Source organism: Perca flavescens, chromosome 14 (assembly GCF_004354835.1).
Source record: "Perca flavescens isolate YP-PL-M2 chromosome 14, PFLA_1.0, whole genome shotgun sequence".
NCBI classification, from domain to species: domain Eukaryota; kingdom Metazoa; phylum Chordata; class Actinopteri; order Perciformes; family Percidae; genus Perca; species Perca flavescens.
In genome coordinates, this window is record NC_041344.1 from 18,016,165 (window position 1) to 18,038,662 (window position 22,498).

General features: G+C 41.0%; 3 protein-coding genes across 5 annotated transcripts; all 3 read left to right on the plus strand.

The window, feature by feature from the left end:
* Positions 1-1,245: 1,245 nt before the first annotated feature.
* Positions 1,246-4,082, plus strand: LOC114568415 (tektin-B1). 3 transcript variants are annotated; one of them, XM_028598028.1, is made up of 9 exons: positions 1,246-1,374; positions 1,517-1,685; positions 1,889-2,014; positions 2,230-2,435; positions 2,773-3,025; positions 3,133-3,240; positions 3,353-3,496; positions 3,636-3,715; positions 3,800-4,082. In XM_028598028.1, the coding sequence occupies exons 1-9, from the start codon at positions 1,370-1,372 to the stop codon at positions 3,987-3,989; spliced, it is 1,281 nt and encodes a 426-aa protein (XP_028453829.1). In that variant the 5' UTR covers positions 1,246-1,369; the 3' UTR covers positions 3,990-4,082. The 3 variants fall into 3 exon arrangements, with proteins under 3 accessions (XP_028453829.1, XP_028453830.1, XP_028453831.1); XM_028598029.1 differs by having other exon boundaries at positions 2,773-3,019; XM_028598030.1 differs by having other exon boundaries at positions 2,773-2,914.
* A 604-nt stretch (positions 4,083-4,686) lies between these two features.
* stmnd1 (stathmin domain containing 1) lies at positions 4,687-8,056 on the plus strand. The gene is made up of 5 exons (XM_028598096.1): positions 4,687-4,999; positions 6,126-6,309; positions 6,392-6,531; positions 6,740-6,871; positions 6,972-8,056. The coding sequence occupies exons 1-5, from the start codon at positions 4,937-4,939 to the stop codon at positions 7,425-7,427; spliced, it is 975 nt and encodes a 324-aa protein (XP_028453897.1). The 5' UTR covers positions 4,687-4,936; the 3' UTR covers positions 7,428-8,056.
* Positions 8,057-9,558: 1,502 nt separating this feature from the next.
* Positions 9,559-20,459, plus strand: rbm24a (RNA binding motif protein 24a). The gene is made up of 4 exons (XM_028597587.1): positions 9,559-10,003; positions 11,251-11,374; positions 11,946-12,000; positions 17,837-20,459. Exons 1-4 carry the CDS (start codon positions 9,836-9,838, stop codon positions 18,180-18,182), a joined length of 693 nt encoding a protein of 230 aa, XP_028453388.1. The 5' UTR covers positions 9,559-9,835; the 3' UTR covers positions 18,183-20,459.
* Positions 20,460-22,498: the final 2,039 nt, after the last annotated feature.

Sequence of the window (22,498 nt, forward strand, 5' to 3'; positions counted from 1 at the left end):
AGTATTAAGTATATATTTTTCTATTGCGTGTTTAAATGGACGAGGGTGACTTTGGATGATAAGGAAGTCAGTTTAATTTTAAAGCCATGATTATTACTGGATGAGTGATAAAATTAAAACCATGGGTAATTACCATAAATAAAACTATAAAAAAGAATGCCTGTCTTCAGCTGTTGATCTTTTCATAACGTTACAGGACCGACGGTATTGTCTGATTTTTAGATCTCAACAGATGGCTAATATTAACCTCTTACAGAGGTTAATATTTATTGACACGTATACAACCTAATTAAATAGATCCTTATCAAAATGAAGTCTTTATTAACCAAATATCAGCTGATCTATTTTAACTGTGATTCATTTCTGATTATGCTTTAGTGTGTACATAAAGCAGTGAAGTTGAAAATTTAATTATTGAAATGAATGAAAATGTAACAAAAGATTTGTTTTTATCAATTTTATTTATTTCGGTACACGTAGCTTAAAACTAATGTAGTCTAACAGTTTGGCAATAAATCCTGTCATGAGTATTTTTTATATATATATATATATATATACACACACGTTTTTTTGTGTGAACTGTTTTAGAGAGGTGGTTATTAAACTGTGTATTGTTATACTGAGAAGATTTATATTTTTTAAGATATTTTTTGGGGCATTTATTGACCGACCTTAAGACTGGAAAAGGGAGAAAAATTACATGCAGCAAAGGACTGCGGAATCAAACCCACAGCCGCTGTGGTAAGGACTGAGGCTTTGTATATGGGGCGCACGTTCAACCAGTTAAGCTACCCAAGCACCCCTGAGAGGAGTATTTTTACCTAAATGTCTGCCACTGGCAAAAGCAAAACATGGTCAAGGGACTATCAGCGTTTGGCGCAGACTATATCATATGGCCTCTTTTTGGATTTGGGGTTAAACGCATACACCATAACTGCTTCATGCTTGGTTCATTTCTGATCGGGGGCTTTTATTGCATATCAAACGGTCATCAAAAATGAAAAAAACTATTTCTGGGATATGATATATGTATGTCAAATAAAATGATCTTTGTTGATGTTAGGTTGTAACGTTGGTATTTACTGTTTAAGGGGTTTAATGTCTTCTAAAAAGAGGTATCTATATATAAATAGTTGTGTATCCATAGAGAATGCATGAGGTTCCATGTTCCTTTTTATGCAAATGAGCTACTTGTTGTCGGTATTCTAGGTGCTGATGTCACAATGAACACATTCCAAATATTTGGTCACTTTCTGAAACAGACTTCACTTTTGCTCCATAACTTGAAGTGAGAGCACGTATTACTGCAACAAACTTTGTTCAGTCGAGTTTTTACTTTTTACATTTCATTAATTCAAAAACCACAACAATGTGGTAAGTATATCTGTTCAGTTTCAAAATACTGTCATGTAGTCCTACTCAGCATTTAGTCAAACGCTGAATACATCTGACAGAATCAGAGGAAAAAAATTGGGATCGGTTTCGTTACATTTTAAGCGTTTTGTCACACTGTTAGGCAACGTCGTTCGCTGAGAGAGGACCAGCTGAGGTCGGATGTCCGGTTCACTCTGCCTGTCCTGTCCACCAACAAAAGCCTGCTAAGCTGCAACCCACAGCTTGGCAGCAACAAGGTGCTGAAGCTTGGCTCGGAAAGCATCTGTACCCTGGCTGAAGATATTTCACGGGTAATGAACATTTTCTGATCCTCCGGCCATATTTTTATAGTTAGTAATCTGATTTATGACCAGAAAAAGTCATTAAATACTTTGCAGTCCCAGAAGTATGATGCATCTAAAAGAAGAAATTATTTGTGCAGTTTGAATTACATTTGCCTCTGATTTCTAAGTGAATATATGTGTGTAATGTCTCTCTCCCCTCCCCCCCCCAGATCCCATCTGCCACTCGTAGCACCACGAGGCATCTCAGCTCTCGGCATACGGAGGTCAGCCAGTGGCAGGCCCAGATATCTGGGAGCATCGGGCAAGTGGATTGGGAAATCTCTGCTTTGGAGCAGGTACACACATACATTACTTTACGTTAAATTTGATTATGCTGACGCTTTTATCCAAAGTGACTTCAAATAAGTGCATTCTACCTTGAAGGCATACACATCCATTGTATTACTTTACATTATTTATCTGAATGCAAAAGAGGAAAAGGTCGTTAACTACAATTTCCTCTTAAATTCAAAAATAGCCATCTTATTTTCAACATTGCTTTTGTGTTCAGATGAAAGACACCGCTGAGTGCTGTCTCCAGGAGAAGCAGCTGTACAGTCGTCTCATGAGCGACTGTGTGGCCATCATTAACAGTTTGAGCTCAGCAGTCCACAGGCAGGACCGCGTCCTCATTGAGCTGAAGAAGGAAGAGCAGCTGACCAATGAGATCAGAGAACTGCTCCAGAAGCAGATCTGCTTCCTGATCCACAAACTAAGGTCCGGCAGACAGATTTGGAGTTATTTCTGAGATGTATTTCTGTTTCAGCATTTTGAATGTTATGCCACTTACTGCTACCCCTTAATTTAAAGCATTCTCCTGAGCTCTATCACTGCATCATGTTAACTTTAACGTTTTAGAAACACCTTAAAACTGAGCTGAAATCCAGTTTATTTTTTTTTATCTACAAATATCTTCATTTATTTCAAGGCCTCAGCATTCACTCTGCATATTTATGCAGCTTTTACCAGTGTTAAAATAGTGACACTCTTTAACATGATCCCAGATCTGCTTCTGTTGTGTCTCATCTTATTTCCTAATGCCCCCTCCCCGCAGCTCTCTGAAGCAGATCCAGACTCAGCTGCTGGCAGATTTTCAGGACAAGAGTGAAGCCATTAAGCTCACCACCAAATGCATCACCTATAACCTCAACACTCCATGCTCCCGGCTCCCTGCCGGTCAATACAAGCCTAACTATGTGAGCTATGACAAGTGGCTGTCCCACTGCAAGGACCTATGGCTGATGGCTGATAACCTGATTAAGGACTCGTCTTCCTTCAGGGGAAACCTGCGTTTTAACCTGGTCAATGTAAAACAACACTGACCATACCTCAAACTTTAGACAAAGACTTTAGTCCATTCTTCACTATTCATGATTTTCTGTCATAACCTTGCTGATATGTGTGCCTATTATAGCTAAAAAATGCCCAGGAGTGCCAGCGCGGCAGCACAAATGATGCCCTGAGAAAGAAGGTCAATGAGCTGAGCAAGATCCAGGATACGCTGATCTGGGAGAGGCAGCGGGTCAGTCTACTGGATTGTAGTCACAATTCACTATATCTACCATCCACAGACCAATTGGACTTGACTTTTTGTGATTTTCACAAATTTTTCTGTGGCTTTCTATAATCTCCAGACAAGGGATGAGTTTTCTGATTTGACAAAGGACATAGAGAAAGTGGTGGGTCAGCTCAGGAACTATGATTCCAAGCTGCATCAGGTTACCCACCGCCTGGACATCCTCAACCAGAGACCCAGACATGAGCTCTGCCTGGACCAGGTGAGTGTCTCGCCAAGCAGTTACAGTTATAAGATATATTTGCAGTCAGAAGCACAGAAAGCCTCAAATTGCATATCAATTCTCAGTTGTTGGCATATACGATGGCTTTAACCCTCTTTTTCTGTTCCTCCTCCTTCAGCCCTACTTCAGCCTCACGCTGGAGAAACATGACCTGACAAAGATGGCAGCTGGACTTCGCCCAATACTGAAGCGCTCTCAGTAAGTCTGTCCAGTCCATTCACAATGTTTCCCTTTCTAATGAGACCAAACTGTATACATTTTTTACAATAACCTTGTTTGTAGGCAGGACCTGGAGCTCACACGCAGGCGTCTGATGATTCTGGAGGACAACCTGGCCAAAAATGCTTATGCCCTGGAGGTGGAGCGGAAGTGCCAGAACCTGCACCAGAGTTTTCTCCCTGGGCTTGAAACCATTGTGGTCCTCGCCAACAGGCCCAGGCTCTGCACGGGCAAAAACAGAGCTCACTCCTAAAGCCTGGAATAGTACATTAGTGCTCTACTGCACCCCTGTGGTCTTTTCATGTGGTGATGCAAAATGCAATAAAATATCTTTTAAGCAAAATTACATTGGCTTGTCTCAAGGCCCCTATGATTTCAGGTAATATTGTGCTTTTGGTGCATATTCCCAAACAAGAAGACAGTGGTGAATTTGACGCAGAAATCAAATCAAATAAAATAGGGATTATTAGAGGATGCGAGAAATTAACTAATTTATTTAGGATTTTTTTTTTTTAAATCATGTTACTACAAACCAGTGTACAACAATAGATGTGGGCAGGTCCAGAGCCATGTCTTTCTCTATCACTCTGGGCAGGTCCAGTAGTTTTTGAGTCAAAATGTTTCAATTTGAATAATTTCAGGAAATGGCTGGGTTAAAAGTGGATATATTATTCAGAATTTCACCATCATCAATCACTTCATTCCCAGCCTTGGCAGTGTAAAATGCTTTGAATAAGCATTATGTTGGAAAATAAAATCTACAGACCATTAAATGGAAGAGAAAACTGAAATAACATGTAGACAGTGTAGATCTTTTGGTGGTGTTTGGGCGTGGGGGGGCTGAATGGTTGGGGGTCTTGGACTTCAGACAGTATTTCTAAAAATCCTGGATACAGTCTGGACGCCACCAGTGTCAGTAACACATTTGGATCAGCAGTAACAGAGGTGTGAAGACGGTGTTTTGTAGTGCCCTGACTCCTGACACCCACGGCTTGTTCCTGGGTGTCACCTCTTTAACCGGGTCAGATTTATTGTAGCAACCGCCCTTAGCAACGCACCGGGACCATGGAGACTGTCTAAAGTGTGAAGGAATGCAAGGCTACACGGGTCAAAACACAGAGAAAAAGCACACCGAGGTGTGATTAAGCCTGACATTTATGATTTTATGGACCTATTTCACATCGTTCCTTTGAGGTGAATATGGGATGCGGCAACTCCACAGCGGTCCAACCGTTGAGACCGGCAGAGTTCAAGGGAGACAAGGTAGGCTCCGTCTCAAACAACAACAACCAGCAACTTTCGGTTAACTTAGCGTCAGCTAGCTAGTTCAAACTGTGGAGAGGAGTTCAAATTGGTGTCTTAACGGCATACAAGAAATGTGAAGTAACGTTATAGCGAAGAGCTGCTACAGGTGTTACGCCGAAAGCTGTGTGCCATTCAATGTTGTGGTCCTACAGAGTAAATATTGTTAGGTGGCTTTACGGTACTGGCACGTTTCTGTGTCTTATGAGTCACCATTTTGGTAACGTTAATACAGCATGTGACAATGTTTAAAAAAAAAACGAAAAAACGTTGGTGTCAATTGTGGAAGAAGTATTCAGGTTCTTTTCCAAAGTAAAAGTAGCAATATTACAGTGTAAAAATACTTTATTACGAGTAATATCAGAAAAATGTACATGCAGACACTATGAATATGTGCTTTAACGTTACCTAATTCCAATAATATTGATATAAGCTAAGTGAGATGTTTTAGGGGATACTTAATAGATTAATACATGCATTGCAATAATATTAAGGTATGCCTTTTTGTAATAGCTACTTGTAACGTTACGGTTTGAGGTCTCCACCCCTTAAACCTCTTAAACCGTTCATATTAGTACTTTAATGTTATCCATTCATTATTAACATATTTGGGGATAACCTCTGAATTTGCACATTAATTGAAAAAATGTTACATACATTTACATGTATATAACTGTAAGCAAAATGTAGCCTACTTAAAAGTATCAGAAGTAGCTCATGATGCAGCCAATTTCTGAGTCCTATAATGATCGATTATTGATCGATGACATGGAAGCATTTTAATACTGTAGCTGGTCCAGGTGGAGCTAATTTTAAAGACAGATTCTGTCGGATAGTTATTATCAATTGCATCACATACAGGTCAGAGGTTACACTGTAAACTAAATTGGTTTCAAATTCTGAGATTATGTCATTCGTAGGTATTACCTGCTGTGTATCATTATTGTTCCTGAGCTACTGTGTTCATGACAATGTGTCAACACCCAGATGCCACCATAACAACGCCATGTCTGGGATACTATGCAGAATGGGGTCAGGGGATACAATGTATTCATCATGCATTCATACTGTGTCGCTGTGATGTCAGGATGAGACAGGGAGTAAAGTTGATGGCCGTGGAGACTCTGCTATGTCAAAGGGCACCACAGACAGCGGGGTGGTGATGGAGAAGAGAGACATCCATGTGTTACCTGGAGCGGTGCCCAGAAAACTCCCCCCTATAACATCGGAGTGGGTCAGAGAAAGCGATGCGGACAGAATTACACAAGATGGTGAGTGAGCTGAATGAAACACACTGTGTCATAGAGAAAAAACAGTGCACACAACAGTGTTTTTATTCTCCCTATGTGCCAGGCTTGCTGCAGCAGGAGAGCACACTGCAGGAGCGCCCAAGGTCCAGTGACATCCTGGAGGAACTGCTGAACCAAGGCATCATACTTGTGGGACAGACAAGACAGAGGGGCAGCGGGGCCGGAGAGGCCTACAGCATCATGGTGGGTACCTGGTGCACACTGGTCAAACGGGTGAAACATGCTAGCACACCACTTATTGGCCATCCCCCTACAGGCTGAATTTGACTTGGGTAGAACTGGAGAACACAATAACAATACTGTGATATTATACAAAGTTTTTTTTCATGGTCTTAAAAGCTTCACTTCACTTAATATTTGGATTGTCTGTGTGTGTGTGTGTGTGTGTCAGCTGGATGACGGGGAGGGCGTCAGGCGAAGGCCTCCTGCCAGACTGAAGTCCCTAAACGGCAAGAAAGTGGAAAGTTTACCTAGCAAAGAAGAGATTGAGGAGAAGATAAGACTTGCTGAGGAGAGACGCAAGGTACTGTATGTCATCATGTACACACACACACACACACACACACACACACACACACAGATCTACTCCCTCCTCTCTCTCTCTCTCTCTCTCTCTCTCTCAGTTAAGGGAAGACGAGCTCAGGATGCGTTTGAGGACCAAGACAGCCCGTGTTCGGGGCCCTGCTCCCACCTCCAGCACAGAGGACGAGGATGCAGCTCTCGGCCCTGTGGAGCCGCTACAGTCACTGCTCACCCCGGACCACCTCGATCCACTGCCTCACAGCCAGATCCAACGTGAGGCAGCCGAAGGCGGGGAGTGGGTGAGAGAGGCTGGAGGGGATGTCAAAGAAAAAATGGGTAGAGCAGACAAGGGAGAAGGGAGGAGAGTGCAGGGAGAAGATAGGGGAGATAACAGAGAGGAAGGTTCAGAGAGGGGGAGTGAGGATGGTGATGGGGAAGAGGAGGAGGAGTTGACCCAGGAGGAGCAGCTCAAGGAGGACAAGCTCCTTACAGCCTCTGGGGAGCTGGAGAGTGACTCTAGCTTTCAACATGCAGAGGACAAAGAGCAGATATTTTAAATAAAATGAGCCATGAATCAGTGCTAAGAGAGATAAAAGAGAGGAGGGAGCCAAAAACGTTTGCACAGTCGAAAGGTTGAAACTTAAAAATATATGTATACAGTATATGTTGTATTAGAAGAAATTAACAGATGTAATTAAGCTATGGTTGGGCCTACATGATGGAATTGGATGGAATGTGGATGTGAATTGTTTGTACTTTAGTGAAAAAGTACTACTTCTACTGCAGGGAAGTGCATTGGCCCATAAAGTGTTGTAATACTATTGTATAAGCATAAAGGAATATGAGGGTTTTCTTTCCAAAGCAATATAATTAACCTCAGTGAAAGCTTTAATACATATGACCAAGACTTCTTGCCAACATACAAAATTACTTTAAATGAGATTTTAGTTTTACATTTAATTGTAAAATATGATATTGTTGAGTCTTATTTTGCATGTGAAGGGTGTACTTGTTCTGTCGGACATAAGATGGCGCTGTTTCAGTGGGTTGAAATTGCAGCTCCCTAAAGTCAGTGCACCCCATCTATAAGATAAGTTCTCAGGAGGAGGTTTTGGCAACATGTGGAGTAAATATGTGTAAGGTGAATTATTTATCAATCATTAAAGTGTTCCCTTTGTGTTGTTTATGAATGCGTAAATCTAAAACTTTTGAAATTATCTCATTTACTGTAGAACATTTGAACTTTTAGATAACTTTTTTGGAGAGGTTGAGGGGTGACCACGGTGTGACTGAGCTGTGGGTATTCATCTGTCCCAGTGACCTTTGACCTTTAGCGTGTCTCTGCCTTACAGCTGTGTGCTGTAGCCAAATAGATAACGAGCAGCCTTTGTGTTGGTTAAAATAAAATTTAAAAAAACTAAGAATATAAAGTATGTTTCTGGTGACTGTTGCTGACATACATTCACTGTACATGTGTAATGCGGAGTATTTTTTTAAAGGTTATTGGAAATATAGTATAATTAAAAATTGTAATGGGCCCACAGCCTGCTATTGTAAAGGTACAGCATAAGAGGATTCAGACTAGTCAGCATGCTGCACATGAACAGAAAACAACAATTGGACGCAACCTGACCGGATCCCCATTGTTGAGCCTAGGAAACTCTATACTGGTCCCCTTTTTTTCACGACTCCACTCGGACTTTAAAGCGCGTATGCCCGCATGAATAAAATAGTGAGTGAACAGAGACACCGCAGATAGACGCTCTATCAGGTTGCATTACTTTTGGGATGTGGAGTCCTGCATTGGCAATTCATATTCAGATGTGACAGTCGTAGTTTTTTCTTTAAGAATAGAAATATTGGTTGAGGCTTTTATTATCAGCCTACAAATTTGGATAATTAATTTGCCAATCGTTGGGCGACCCTGTAAAGACAAACACTAGTGTCTGACTTTATGAATGGACTTCAGTCAAGTGACCTTTTTAATTGGCATGACAAGATTTGACACTAAGCATCCTTTTTTTTTTCCCACAACAAATATGACATACAGTGATGGTCCCGTGCGCAAATGTGTCAACTCACCGTGTTACATGGTTAGACGGGATATTATGTGCAGGAGCAGCGCGCTCACAGAAGCAGAGTCGCGATGAATGACTGAACAAGCAGCCTATTTCCCTCTCACATTACTGGGGGTGAATTATCAAATGATCCATCCAGCAGTCAGCCCAGTGCGGAGAAGGGCCAAGCTTCGCAAGTTGTATTAATCATTGATGTTCAGAGACTCCTGATTGAATCGATCTCTGACTTGATCCTTACCCATTATAATAGCTGTGCTCAATTATATGACGCACAACGCATTGGATACGTTTGAAGTTAGTTCTCAACCTAATGTAATTATTGAAATGTGATAACCATATTTTAAAGACAATAAGGGTTATACAAAACAGGGAAATCCATAAGTTTCACTACACTTTCAAAATCAGGGCTAAATCCACAATATGCCTTATGAGTGCATGGGCACAGAAACCCGGCAAAGCTCTGTCATCTTTTTTTTGTGTGTGTGAAGGAGCTCCAGTGTTTCACTTTGTGCTGGTTTCCCAGCTGTTTGTGCGCGCTGGTGGGCGGGCACAGATGGACTGAAAGCTGGGTGGAGTTAGGAGCAGCGCTTTTAGGAATGGGTCCCAAACCTATTTAGTTAGACAGCAGAGTTACCAAGAAGAGCTGGAAACACCTGATGGTCTCTGTGGGACAATCCGCTCCATATAACTCTCCTCTTAAGTGTCGGAAGATAAATCTACCTCCAGGCTTACTTTTTGTCAAGTTTTCATTGTGTTTTCTCTTCTGAAAAAGTTACAGAGCCAGCTTATCTCTCGTTCCTTCTCTTCATCCAAAGAATTACTGATAAGGAGACATTGCACTATTCTTTTTTTTTTATTGTTGCTATTTATTGTATTTTGCACTAACGATGCACACCACGCAAAAGGACACGACCTATACGAAGATTTTTGTCGGGGGTCTCCCCTACCACACCACGGATTCAAGTCTCAGGAAATATTTTGAGGTGTTTGGTGAGATCGAAGAAGCGGTAGTCATTACCGACAGACAGACCGGCAAGTCTAGGGGTTATGGATTCGTAAGTATCGCTTATTAACAATTCTATCAGTTTTACACTCAATTTACCTCTAACTTTTACGCATGCATGAAAAGCCCTGCAACGACGCGTCTCTGTAAAGACAAGTGCGTGGCTGTTGCTGTCTGTCACAACATCATGACTAACGTTAACTTATCTGCAGTCATGGGGTGTTTATGTTTTCATAAAAAGGCCCTTATTAAATTCGTCATTGGCTTCTGTTAAATATTGCACCCACCGACTTGTTGCGCTTCGGTATGCGCCCGGGCACGTTTTATAGCCAGCTGCCCTCACACTGACAGCTCTGGTGGGCTGAGGATAAACCTCACGATGATGATTTCTGACTCTGGTACACTGGTTTCATCATCTCAAAGCTGTTTACAGCTCAAATATTTTACTCCCACTTGTCATAAAACCTGACAGACAAAACGCATTTCAGACGCAGATATATAATGCGACCAGCAGCTCAATGCCACTCTGACTGTGTTTCAAAAAATCCTGTCTCTTGTTTATTGATGTAGGCCTATAACAAATGCCTAATATACATACACATATACATATAATATACATGTTACCGGGCTGTCTGAAGAGGGACACCAAATCTGTATTTGGTCTCTTAAGAGATTAATTAATATTATGCTTATATTTTTATTATGTAACTTTGGCACATAGGCCTACTGTATGTTGGGATGAGGATGTTTTAAAAGTTGCATAGTCGCCCTTGGACGGCACAAATATCTTTGCATTAAACGTTTCTCTGTAAAACTGAGATGTATTAACTCAATTTTTACATAAATCCTTTCTTTATTGTTGTATCATCACAATAGTGATGCATTGTTCATCCTTATTTTCTTTATTTTCTCCTGGAAAATGCTTTCAGCCAGGTCAGTGAGGTATACAAGTTGTTAAAAGAGGGCAAAATAGTGAAGTTCCAAGCAGAGCAATAAAGTCTGTAATGGGAGTGATAAGGGAGCCATGTTCAGTCAGTCATCTCTTGCTGGCTCCCATTTACTGCTGATAGTTTCAACACATCCACATGAGGGTGATGGATGTGTGTGTGCTGCCAAATACTTGTTGCTGTTAATGATGGCCACACGCGCAGAGGTACACACAGAAAGAGGATTAACATGCACATACACTTGTATACCAAATTATGTTCACATGCACTCTCCCATCAATTTATGAGGCTTGAGTATTTACACATAACTATACGGGCTGTCAATGCTCTGTGTTTTTGACTCCTCTGTCAGGTGACGATGGCGGACCGCTCGGCTGCAGACCGGGCCTGTAAGGACCCAAACCCAATCATTGACGGCAGGAAGGCCAACGTCAACCTGGCCTACCTGGGGGCCAAGCCTCGGGTGATGCAGCCAGGTAGAAACAGCCAAATGAGGGTCAATAGAATACAAAAACACATTTTAAGTTCCTTTAAACAAGTCACATGAATACATGTGCATATATGGTTTGTTTAAAGAGCAGATTTTCAAGATGAATAAACCACAGAGCATGTTTTATCAACATACAAAAGTGTTTGCTTGGAATCACTAAATTAGGAGGTGTTTTTTGGCAAACCAGTAAACAAGAAATTCAAGTCAATCCATCCTGAGTTTCACCTCAGGGTTTGTTTGTTCGTTTTTTAAGGTAGCTGTGGTCAATGTAAGCACACGTTAGGAGGTTATAAGGTTATATATACTCATTTTATTTAGCCTATCAGTGAAGAAATAAATGGTGTACAGATTCACTGTTTTTTTTTTTTTGGACTTTTTACTTGGTCAATACAATAAATGATTCAACATACGGTACATCACCAAACAAATGATGAGTTTAAGGGTCACTTTGGTCCTGAATAATCCCTTCTATTACATACACATTTAGTTAAATGTCATTTTGAATGCTATCAGCTCTTACAGATTTACTTTTTTACATTATGTCTTCTGTTCTGCAGGTTTTACCTTTGGTGTTCCCCAAATTCATCCTGCGTTCATCCAAAGGCCTTATGGGTAAGTATTGATGAGTCTACTTGTATTTAAGAGGAATGTTTGGATGTACACATTGCTTATGTAGAGGCTAAATAACATGTTTTAATTTGATCTTTTCTCAGTTCAATATGTGATAATTGATACTATCAATCTGTTTTTTTAAAATACTTTTTCCTTTTTTTCTCCCCAAACATAATTGATGGCTGATAATTAGAGGTGGACAATAGGTTAAATGTAGCTTTTTCCTTTATCCCTGTCCACCAAGCAGCCAGTCAAACTGCCTTTCCTATGTTTGCCTGTTTGTAAAACATGTGTGTACATATTCGTATGTGTGTGTGCTGAGTGGACAATGATGGAAACTTCCAGCCTGACTCAATGTTATCTATCTTTCTCTGGTCCGACAGGCTCGCTCTCAGTTAAGCTAACTGTGCTGGTTTGTGGAATAGTTCTCCAAACGTAATCACAGATCAGAGAAAGGAATTACCTGTAGACTCAAACAAACACAAACAAGCTCTCAAAATGGTGATTATAGATGCATGTACGTGGGTTTTGACCTGTTTTTATTTTTATTTTATTTGAATAGAATTTAGAGCTTTGTGTGCGGTTATGAAGTGGTGTTGTTAGCTAAACCGTGTGCTTTCTTACTTTAATGACCAAAAAAAAAAAAACTGGATTGATTGAATTTTTGGGGTGTGTTAACTTTTCCAAGGAAAAGCAAAGCTTTAAATGTATTTATTATTATTTCATTGCTTTTAGTTTGTGGTTGACCTGTTTTGTTTAACAGGATGTGCTGTTTCATGTGTTATCTGGCTGTCTTGTTGGAGTGCCTGGTGAATTTTCTGTGTGACTTTTGAATTTATATTTCCTCCAATCAGCTCCTTACTCTCATTCCTCACATTATTCCCTAAAATAACAAAACCCATCACTGCTTGTGTGTGCTTATAGCATCTTCTTAGTGTTACTAGCAGTTTCTCACATTAACACAACAAATTCTCTATGAAAGTGTCTCTCTTTGCCATACTACTGCCGGTCCACTTTGTCAATTCATTACAACTCTCTTGTCTTCCTTACTGTCCTACCACATAGGCGAGACCTGTGGTCCCGCAGCACAATTTACCATCATAAATGTGGATGTCTTTTGAATGAATGACACAGTTATTATGTGAGCTCAAGTCATAGCAATATGTGTAAGTATGTGTGTACATGTCTGGTTGCATTGGTACTATGTGCTCTTATTGTGTTTGTATCAGCGTGTGTTTGTCTTTGTCCGTTCACATAGTCTCAAAGTCTCCAGTGTGACAAACAAACGTCTGGATGTCTCTCTTTCTCTTTCTCTCTCTCTTTCTCTCTCTCTCTCTCTCTCTCATTCTCTCGGAGCAAGCTTTCGTCACATGGGCCCGTGGTGTTAAGGAAAACAAGCGCGCCCTTTGTGCCACACAAAGCCCCGAATGCTGACTCTGCAGTCGCATGAAGCTCTGTGTTGTGTGTGTGTGTGTGTGTGTGTGTGTGTGTGTGTGTGTGTGTGTGTGTGTGTGTGTGTGTGTGTGTGTGTGTGTGTGTGTGTGTGTGTGTTGGGGGTCTGGTAAGAGTAGAGCAGGGACCATTTAAACAGGGACAGAATGGATGTTTTAAGGGCCACATTAACGTACAGCCTTTCTATATGCACATCCCATCTGATTTGTTTGTCTTTCACAATTAGCTTGTAGTAAAACTGCTGTGTACAAATATTATGGAAGTTAATTACTGAAAAAAGTATTGACTAAGTATAAAACAAGTTTAAGCACTTATCAGTCTGCAAGTCCAGCTTTGAGAGCGTGCAGTGACAGAATGACAAGTGGAGAACGAGGACACAATTGTGAGACTAATGATGCAAGACAAATTCATCAAATAGATTCAAATTAAACTTTCTCATTGAGTTCCAACTCCAATGGAAGACCAAAATCTTAAACTTGCCTCAAAGGGGTTTACAATCTATACAGCAAATGACATCCTCTATGCCCTCGATTTGGATGAGGAACAATTCCCAAATAAGTGCTTTTTAAAAAAAGAGGAAGAAATGGCTACCAAAGGAAGGAACACTTTGTCACTTGTACTCATTTTAGTAACAAAGTTTCCATCCTTACACCGTCATCAGGTAAAATACACTTAGTCAAACTCATCAAAATATATATGATTAAAATACATGATAAAAATAAATATATACACCCAAGAAGAGTTCACCAATCAGAGGACAGCAGCAGCACCTCTCGGCATCCGTACAAATAAAAGTAGGTACAGCTCATAAAATGGAGAGCTTCACATTACATAAGGACATTGTGTTGCTACAAACTACACAAATCAGCCATATGCAAAGGTAGATAACATCTCTAAAACACTTTAACTGTAAGAAGCTATGACACAACAGCTAATTGTTGCTAATCACCCTCTCACAACCTCAAACTGCATACACGATGGCAGAGAACCTTTATTTAGCCTTGAACTTTAATGACCACTGGGTTGTGTGAACATTCCAGTAAAGACACACAGACACACACACACACACACACACACACACACACACACACACACACACAGTGTGAGGACTTGTTCTTCACACACAGAACAAGTCATCACACACACCAGCATGGCTTCACGTGTGTGTGTGTGTGTGCCCGCGCTTGTGTGTGTGCACTTGTATAGTTTACCAGACCATCCCGTAGATACAGTAGTAGTGGGAAATCGGAGACAGCAAAGGTACAATCCAAAAGAATGCACTGAGCTTGATGTGTTTGATTTCGAGAGCAGTGGAGATGGGTACATACCACTGTCTGGAAGTCCTTTTTTTAAATGTTAAAATAGTTTCTGTCTGAGAAGCAGTCTCTACAGTCAATCATATACAATAGCTGCTGATAAAACTGTGCAACTGAAAGTTTGGGGGAATGTTATGCCACATTTCCACTGCATGTTATGGCATGGTACAACTCAACTCGACTCGCTCTTTTTTGGTCTTCCATGAGCAAAAGTTGTGGCTAGTACCTGGTTCCTGGTGCTGTTGTTGGTACCATCCTGGTTGAGGTTCCAAGCGACCTGAGCCGATACAAGAAGGTGAAATTAAAACACTGCAGACCACGGACTGGTCAGAGAGAACTGTCACTAGTGCGACACGGGACATCCTGCACAAACGGCCATTTTTAAATAGCAAAGCTACCATCATAAGCAACATTTTTATTTATTCATTTTTATTCAAAAATGGCAGCCTGCAAAACTATGGCATACATTACATACACTACGCCATATAATTGATGAAGTGCAGACGTTCCTCTGTTTGGTGACAAATGAAAGGATCCAGCGAGTGTTACGTTAAAGATGATGTCACAGCAGTTTTAGGCAGTGTCCCTATGGCGATCAGCTCAGAAACCCGCCTCACTGAGGGGATACTGTCCACAGTGGAAAACGAAATAAAGAAAAGCATCTGATATCAAAAGTGAGTTGAGTCGACTCGAGCCGAACCATGGCATTAGATGTTTCATTATGTCATTTATGCCGAGTCATAATAGACAGTTTTTTTTTTAAGTATAATAATTGATGCGGCAGAACCAGAGATGTCGTCTTTTTTATTCCAACAGGCTATCAAGGTCTGCTAAGCTTCATATCAAAAGACACACCAGCACCCTTGTAGTCTTCAGCCCCCAGTCAACATTGAATTATTATATGTCACACAGCTCTATTTGGAGCCACAAAAGGCTTTATACAACTTTTTTTTTCACATATGCAGTGAAACTCCCCAAGACCTGTAAACAGATTTTGAGTTTCCTTTTTAGTCAACATTGCTTTATGAAGACTCAATTTTTAAATTTAACAGGTTGAAATCAGTACCATACAGCCATTGTTGTTTGGGGTTAGATGATGTCTCTAAAATCTGCCTCACCCTGCTGAGTTTCATTAGCGCAGGTTTCAAAGGAGAGTTTTAGTGTCACAATGTTGTTTCTGAGGATTTTCCAATTAGAGTAACTTTGGAGAAAACACTTATCTTTCTTTTCTTGGGGCATTTCTGCCTTTATTAGATAGGAAAGCTGAGACGTGAAAGGAGAGAGAGAGGGAAGACATGCAGGAAAACCGTCACAGGTCAGACTCGAAACCTGGACCTTCTGCGTCGAGGAATAAACCTCTGCATATGTGCGCCCGCTCTACCAACTAAGCTAACCGGCCACAAAACACTTACCTTTAAATTAAGACATTTTGTTACTGGCCTTCAAAAATTGGTCTAACCTGTGTTTGTGTTTCACATTGACCTTTGGCCTTTACTGACAGCCATACCAAACCTCTACACTACATTGCCACTTATTCAGTTTATTTCCTCCCTTTTCTTTTGTGTGTCTATTCAGTTGAGTGCTTGTGCTGTGCCCTTGTTGTCGTTCTGTAATCGGCTTAGTCGAGGTGGACTATTTTTACATATTTCTTCCTCTCTGATGCCTTGCTGTTGTTTTGTTTTCCCTGTTTTTCTCCTGGCGCACTGTTTTCAGTTGAGATGTGGATTGGATTGGATAATGGAGTGCTCACAATAGGGTTGCCACGATAGATCCTGCCTTTCAACCTTTAACATTTTCTGCACCTCCTCTCTTCTTTCCCAATCCAGACTCAAAAAAGTGACCACCTGATGTTTATTCATGCAGACTCGACTGATTATATTTGGTTTCCGTGATTTTCTCTCAACAGAGTTTTGAGCCACGTTCATTTAAACTCACCTACAGTCACATAGCTGTTGTTTGAGCTTTCTGCAACAAATTGTTTCTGTCAAGACTGATGCTTCTCATTACATTTGAATTAAAGTGACATTGAATTTCACTCTACTTTTATCTTTAGTTAAGTGGAGGGAGGGATGTTTTTCAGGACACCAAGGATTGAAATTCACATTCAGAGCTTTCAAGTTTTTTTTTTCTTCTTGCTTCCACCTACAGTCAAAAGTTGACACTTCACTTCTTTAAACCATTGGTGTAAATTTCCAAAACTCCCCTCACGCTTGCTGTCAGACAGAGTTTCCAGACCTTATAGAGTCTGGGGGGGAGGGGGAGGGGATAAGGCTATGTCATGGAGGGCAGAATGTGCTCCCTGTTCATAATTGTTTATTTAATCAAAACATCCCTCTGGGTGCGGAGCCTAGTCCCAGCTCCCCCTGCAGCCTCCCCAGCTCTTTGTCCCGACACAGAGGGGGAAATGGCCAGCAGCGTCCCTTTTTGAAAACTGTCCAGCTGTCAAAGTGGCAGTGACATTTTCACAATGCTTCCCTGGGCTCATCTCCTCTGTCCGCACCCCCGCCCCCCAGCACTGTAAGCCTCCCCTCCCTCCCCTCCATCCCCTCCCCACCCACTCGCCCTCCAGCAGGCAGGGGGACGGCAACAGAGCCAAATCCACATGTGACAGACAAACGAGCTGCAGGTTTCAGATCCCAAACTTTTTCTTTCTTCTTGCCTCTCTGTAGCTCTGCCTCCACATCCACAAAACTGACCAAAATAGGAAATATGAGACCGGTTCCCATGTTGTAGCCCATAAAGACCATAACATCATCACCACCTCCGAATGTAATCATAGATATGTGATTTTTCAGTAGATGTGAGTGACCCAGAGGTGTTAAAAGTTTTGCTTACCTTCTAGTCTTCTTTTCCCAAAAATATTTCTATTTTGGCAACCCTATATTGTTCTAATCCCTACTAGCAGGCATTTCCTTGGTGTTCTTGACTGGTGGATTGGACTGGGGCTGGGTGGTGGGCGGGCGCTTGACCGCAGTGTGATGGAGTTGGGTTTGGTTTTTAGGGTGGGTGCTATTACTCTCAGACTGGGTGAATCAAACTAACCTGTCATATGTGTGTTTGTTTCACAGCATCCCGGCCCACTACGTGTACCCTCAGGCCTTCGTTCAGCCCAGTGTGGTCATCCCTCATGTGCAACCTACAGCTGCTGCACCTGCCACCGCTTCCTCCCCCTACATCGACTACACCGGAGCTGCCTACGCGCAGTATTCTGCAGCCGCAGCCAACGCTGCCGCTGCATATGAGCAGTATCCCTACGCTGCATCCCCTGCCGCCGCAGGCTACTTAGCTACTGCTGGCTACGGCTATGCAGTCCAGCAGCCTTTAGCCACAGCTGCCCCAGGCTCAGCCGCCGCTGCAGCAGCAGCCTTTGGTCAGTACCAGCCTCAGCAGCTGCAAGCCGACCGCATGCAATAGCAGCCACTGCAACCACTGGACATGCAGAGAGAGGAGGCCTGCACCCGGCCACAGCTGATTAGTCAGAAGGAGCAGCGAAGGAAAAGGAAGAGGGAGTGGCCTTAAGGGTGGGTGTGTCAGCAACTTAGAGGCAGAGTTGCTTTAAAAAGGTGATGATGACCATGATGATGGTGGTGGTAGTGATGATGATGATGATGATGGTGGTGGTAGTGATAATGATGGTGAGGTGGGAACCTTTTACAGTAACTTTCCAACTTGCTGTGCTTCAACCAAAAAACGAGAAAATGAAAAAAAGTCGCAGAACAAATATGGAAAGTGATATACTATTATTGTTGTTGTTATTATTATTATTATTATTATTATTATTATTATTATTATTATCATTACTATTATCATTGTAGTAGAGTACTTATTTCTAGAGAAGAAAAGCAGGAACTAATCCCTGTGGTTGGTATAGGTGTTAAACTAAGCCTTTAAGTCCTATTGCTGTCTTTAACGTTAGTTTAGGAGACTGTTCTCTTTTTTTTTTTTTTTTCAGTTATTTGATGCCCTCATAACATTTATATTTATTATTGTTATTATTACACATTGGGGGCTCTTCTTGTTCTTTTTGTCTTTTCAAGTGCAGTTTTTGAGTTAATATTCTGATAATCAGGGAAATGGAACCGTTTCCAACGTGTTAGCTATTATTATGTGACCTCTGTCGGGAAGTCGAGGAGTCGTAACTTGTCGCGTCACACATATTTGAAGAACTACCTTTTTATCTTCCTGATGCTGAATGTCCCTTTTTTACATTATGTCTTGACCTCTTGACCTATGCAAACAAATCACCAGGAGAAAAAAAACAACAAAGAAAAGAAACTGAAAATGTCATCAACTCTGACTTGATTCTTGGACTAAAGGGGGACTTGGCAAACAAAACAAACGCACTGACAAAAGGAAAGAGGTTGAAAATGGCTTCAGACAATGAGAAACACTAAATCAGTCCCTTTTCCACATGTTTCACCTACACAGACACATGCATCCAGAGTTGCACACATAGCAGTCAAAGACAAAGGCAGCACAGTTGTGTTTCTCTCTGGCTCTGGGATGGAGAGAAAGAAAAAGAGAAAGAAAGAGGGAGAGAGCAGCTGCTGGTGGGGGTGGACAGAGCCGCTCCAGCGCCACACAGACGGATCACTCTGGAAAGAACGCATCACTTGTGCTCGTTTGTTGAGCTGTCACATTTTAATCCCTGGCCAGGCCCATTTGGGAACCAACTTCACACCCCTACACCCAACTCAACAGGGTAACAGAGCCCCACAGCAGAGCCCCCACCCCCCCAGTCATGCAGCCCTGCAGCTGTCAGCACTTCCACCTCCGTGCTGCTGTAGTCTGGTGTCAGGTACACACTCACAAACACACACACTTTCAACCAAAGCCACCCCAACAACTGGTCTGCCTCATGTCTGTCAAAATCACCAGGTGGGGTGGGAGAGAACGGGGGTTTGACTCTTTGACGTAATGTTGGCCTGTGTGCCTAGATTTTTACTGCTATTTAAGTGAGAAAAAAAAACAGAAAAAAGAGAATTCTACTATTTAAGATATTTATTTTTGGGGGTTGACTATTTTGACGCTCTGAGAGTAGAGACTTAGTGGCGGTACTGTATTAATAATATTATGTACTCATCTCAAGGCATATATAAGTTATTGATTAGTTTTAGTAATAATAGAACTAAAATAATTATTATTAACATACTCAACCAAAAATGTCGATGTAGGAGTTATTTAAGATACTGTTATGTGCACTGTACTTTTATTTTTTATCTTTTCGATTCTTTAGAACATGACATGAAATATTAGCTCAATGCCTTTTGTAGGGAAGAAACTTTATTTAAATGCAGGCCTGTTTGCATGCAGATTGTACTCTGCCTCTTCTGTGTTCAGATGAGAGGATACAGTAAAAATAATAATTTCACAAAAAACAAGCAAAAATGCTGCTTTCTCCACTAGAATGTATAGTTGTCGTCAAGGTTTCAGTAGCTGTGCTTCTTTTGCTTAATATTCATCAGATGGGCTATTTTACACTGTTGGGAATTTTTATACTTGAACTATTTCTTACAAGGGAAATATGAAAAAAAATGACAAAAAAACTTTTTAAGAAAGCTTTTCATTGTCACTGGATGAAGGCATGTAAAATGTTTCTATTTAATGCAAAGGTCCTGTTTATATTAAAACCTTTACTTCAGAATTTCAACACCATTTACTTCAAATTGGAATAAAATGTTCTATATTTAACAAGCTTGGTGACATTTATTTTCATTAAGACTGCAAAAAAAATGAGGTTTCATGTCCGGTTATTTCAATGGGACTCATATGGTGATCTTTTTACACACATCGAGTAACATCTCTCTTTATTTAGCTTAACAAGGCTGTTAATGCTACCAACCTAGCTGGCTAAAAAGCTAGGCAGGTTGTGAGAAAGGATTATTACTCAGTGTCAAAGTGACAGTGTTAGCCTTGCTAGCTAGCTGTTGACTAGAGTGACCACACAGAAAGACTGTCTGTCTGTATTTTTGCTCTGCACAGAGTTGTGTCTTTCTCTGAGAAACATCTTTTAAATCAATTCATGGTGGGTTAATTATGAATCAACCAGCTAAACTTAGCTGCTGCCGCTAACACTGTCTCTTCTAGCTAGGTAGCCAGCAAGGTAGCATTAGCAACCTTGTTAAACTAAATAAAAGCAGAGGATAGTTACTGTCTCTGTGTATTTACGTCAGGAGCTAGATGGTTGATTAGGAGACAGGTATCGTGATTGGCTGAAATGTGTCATGAAAAGTGACATGAAATAAAACATTGAGACAAAATGCCATTATGAAATAAAAACAGACTTTTAAAAAAGGCTACTTTGAAATAATACATTTTCATATAAGCTCTTATAAAACTTGTATTATGAAGTGTGTGTGTGTGTGTGTGTGTGTGTGTGTGTGTGTGTGTGTGTGTGTGTGTGTGTGTGTGTGTGTGTGTGCGTGCGTGCGTGCGTGCGTGCGTGCGTGCGTGCTTGTGTGTCTTATTTCTCTGCCTGCAAGGTGACAAACACACAGATGCTGCACAGCTCCTTCTCACTGTGAAACCATTTTGAGAAGACATTATTTGAAACATTCTTACATTACAGTCACACCCACAGTTTACATGGATACATCTGACACATAATAAAGTCTCTCAGGACTCAGACCATCAATGATTCATTCACTCTCTAATCAATAAGTCACGTTATAAAGAGTGTGCTGCCGTGTCTCTGCCTTCTTTTACTCAGCTCCAGGGAGTATTTTTGTCCGTGGTGAAAAATAAAACTGTAGGTGGATGATCGTGACACAGCAAGTCCTTATGGGTGAACTCAGCTGCTATCATAGCATCTGACCTCATGATATAATAAAAGCAAAACCTGTTGCTTTATTAAACTGATGATGTAGAGCTGTAATAGAGTTCTGATGAGACTTTAAAGGGGCACCCAAGATCAGTTTACTCGTCATGGGGAGTACTACTCTTTGAGAACAGTTGTAGTCTATAATGTCTTCTGTGGCTATGAAGGTGCTTTTTAAAGTCAGTACAACTTTCTAACTCTCTATAAAGTGTTTATGAGTTGTAACAAGTGGCCATGTTAATGAACAGTAAATAATCTGCCAAAAGCTTCTGTCATCAGTGTTAAATCGATTTGGTATTTAATTACAAATGTATAACAGAAAGACTGCATAACAGGCTGGGGGTGTGGGGTCTAATACGTTCAGGTCATATCATTCAGGCCATATGAGGTGTCAAGTGGAGAAATTAAACATTCACGTCAGCCTCCGAGTTGTAATTCTTAGTCTGAGATATCAGGGATTTCTGGATTGTGATGTCGAGATCCAACTTCAGGGAGCGTTCCAGTTGAAATGTCCGACAGGGAACTCGGAAATTACAGTTCAACTGTTCAACGCTCCATTAGGCTTAAGTCAAAATATCTTGACCGTGGCTGCACCATTTTTTTTTTTTTTCTTGGTTTCTCAAATTTCAAATTCCAAAACTTAATACAAGTGCAATACTAAATTGGTGGAGAACTCCTTTAAACTTGGTTGATCTGGAGGCATTATTGAATTATCATTATTAAATTGTATTGTGTAGCCTACCTGTTGATACCAAAGACTCTTAGCATCCAGGATGTAAAAGCTAATTTGAACCTACATCAGCAGCTGATATAATAGGCTACTGCAGTTATCATGTTTAAGGGGATTTCTAAATTGGGGGTCAAACCTTGGCAGTCGATAGGGATGACTTCCCTGTAAGTTCAGGTCCATTCC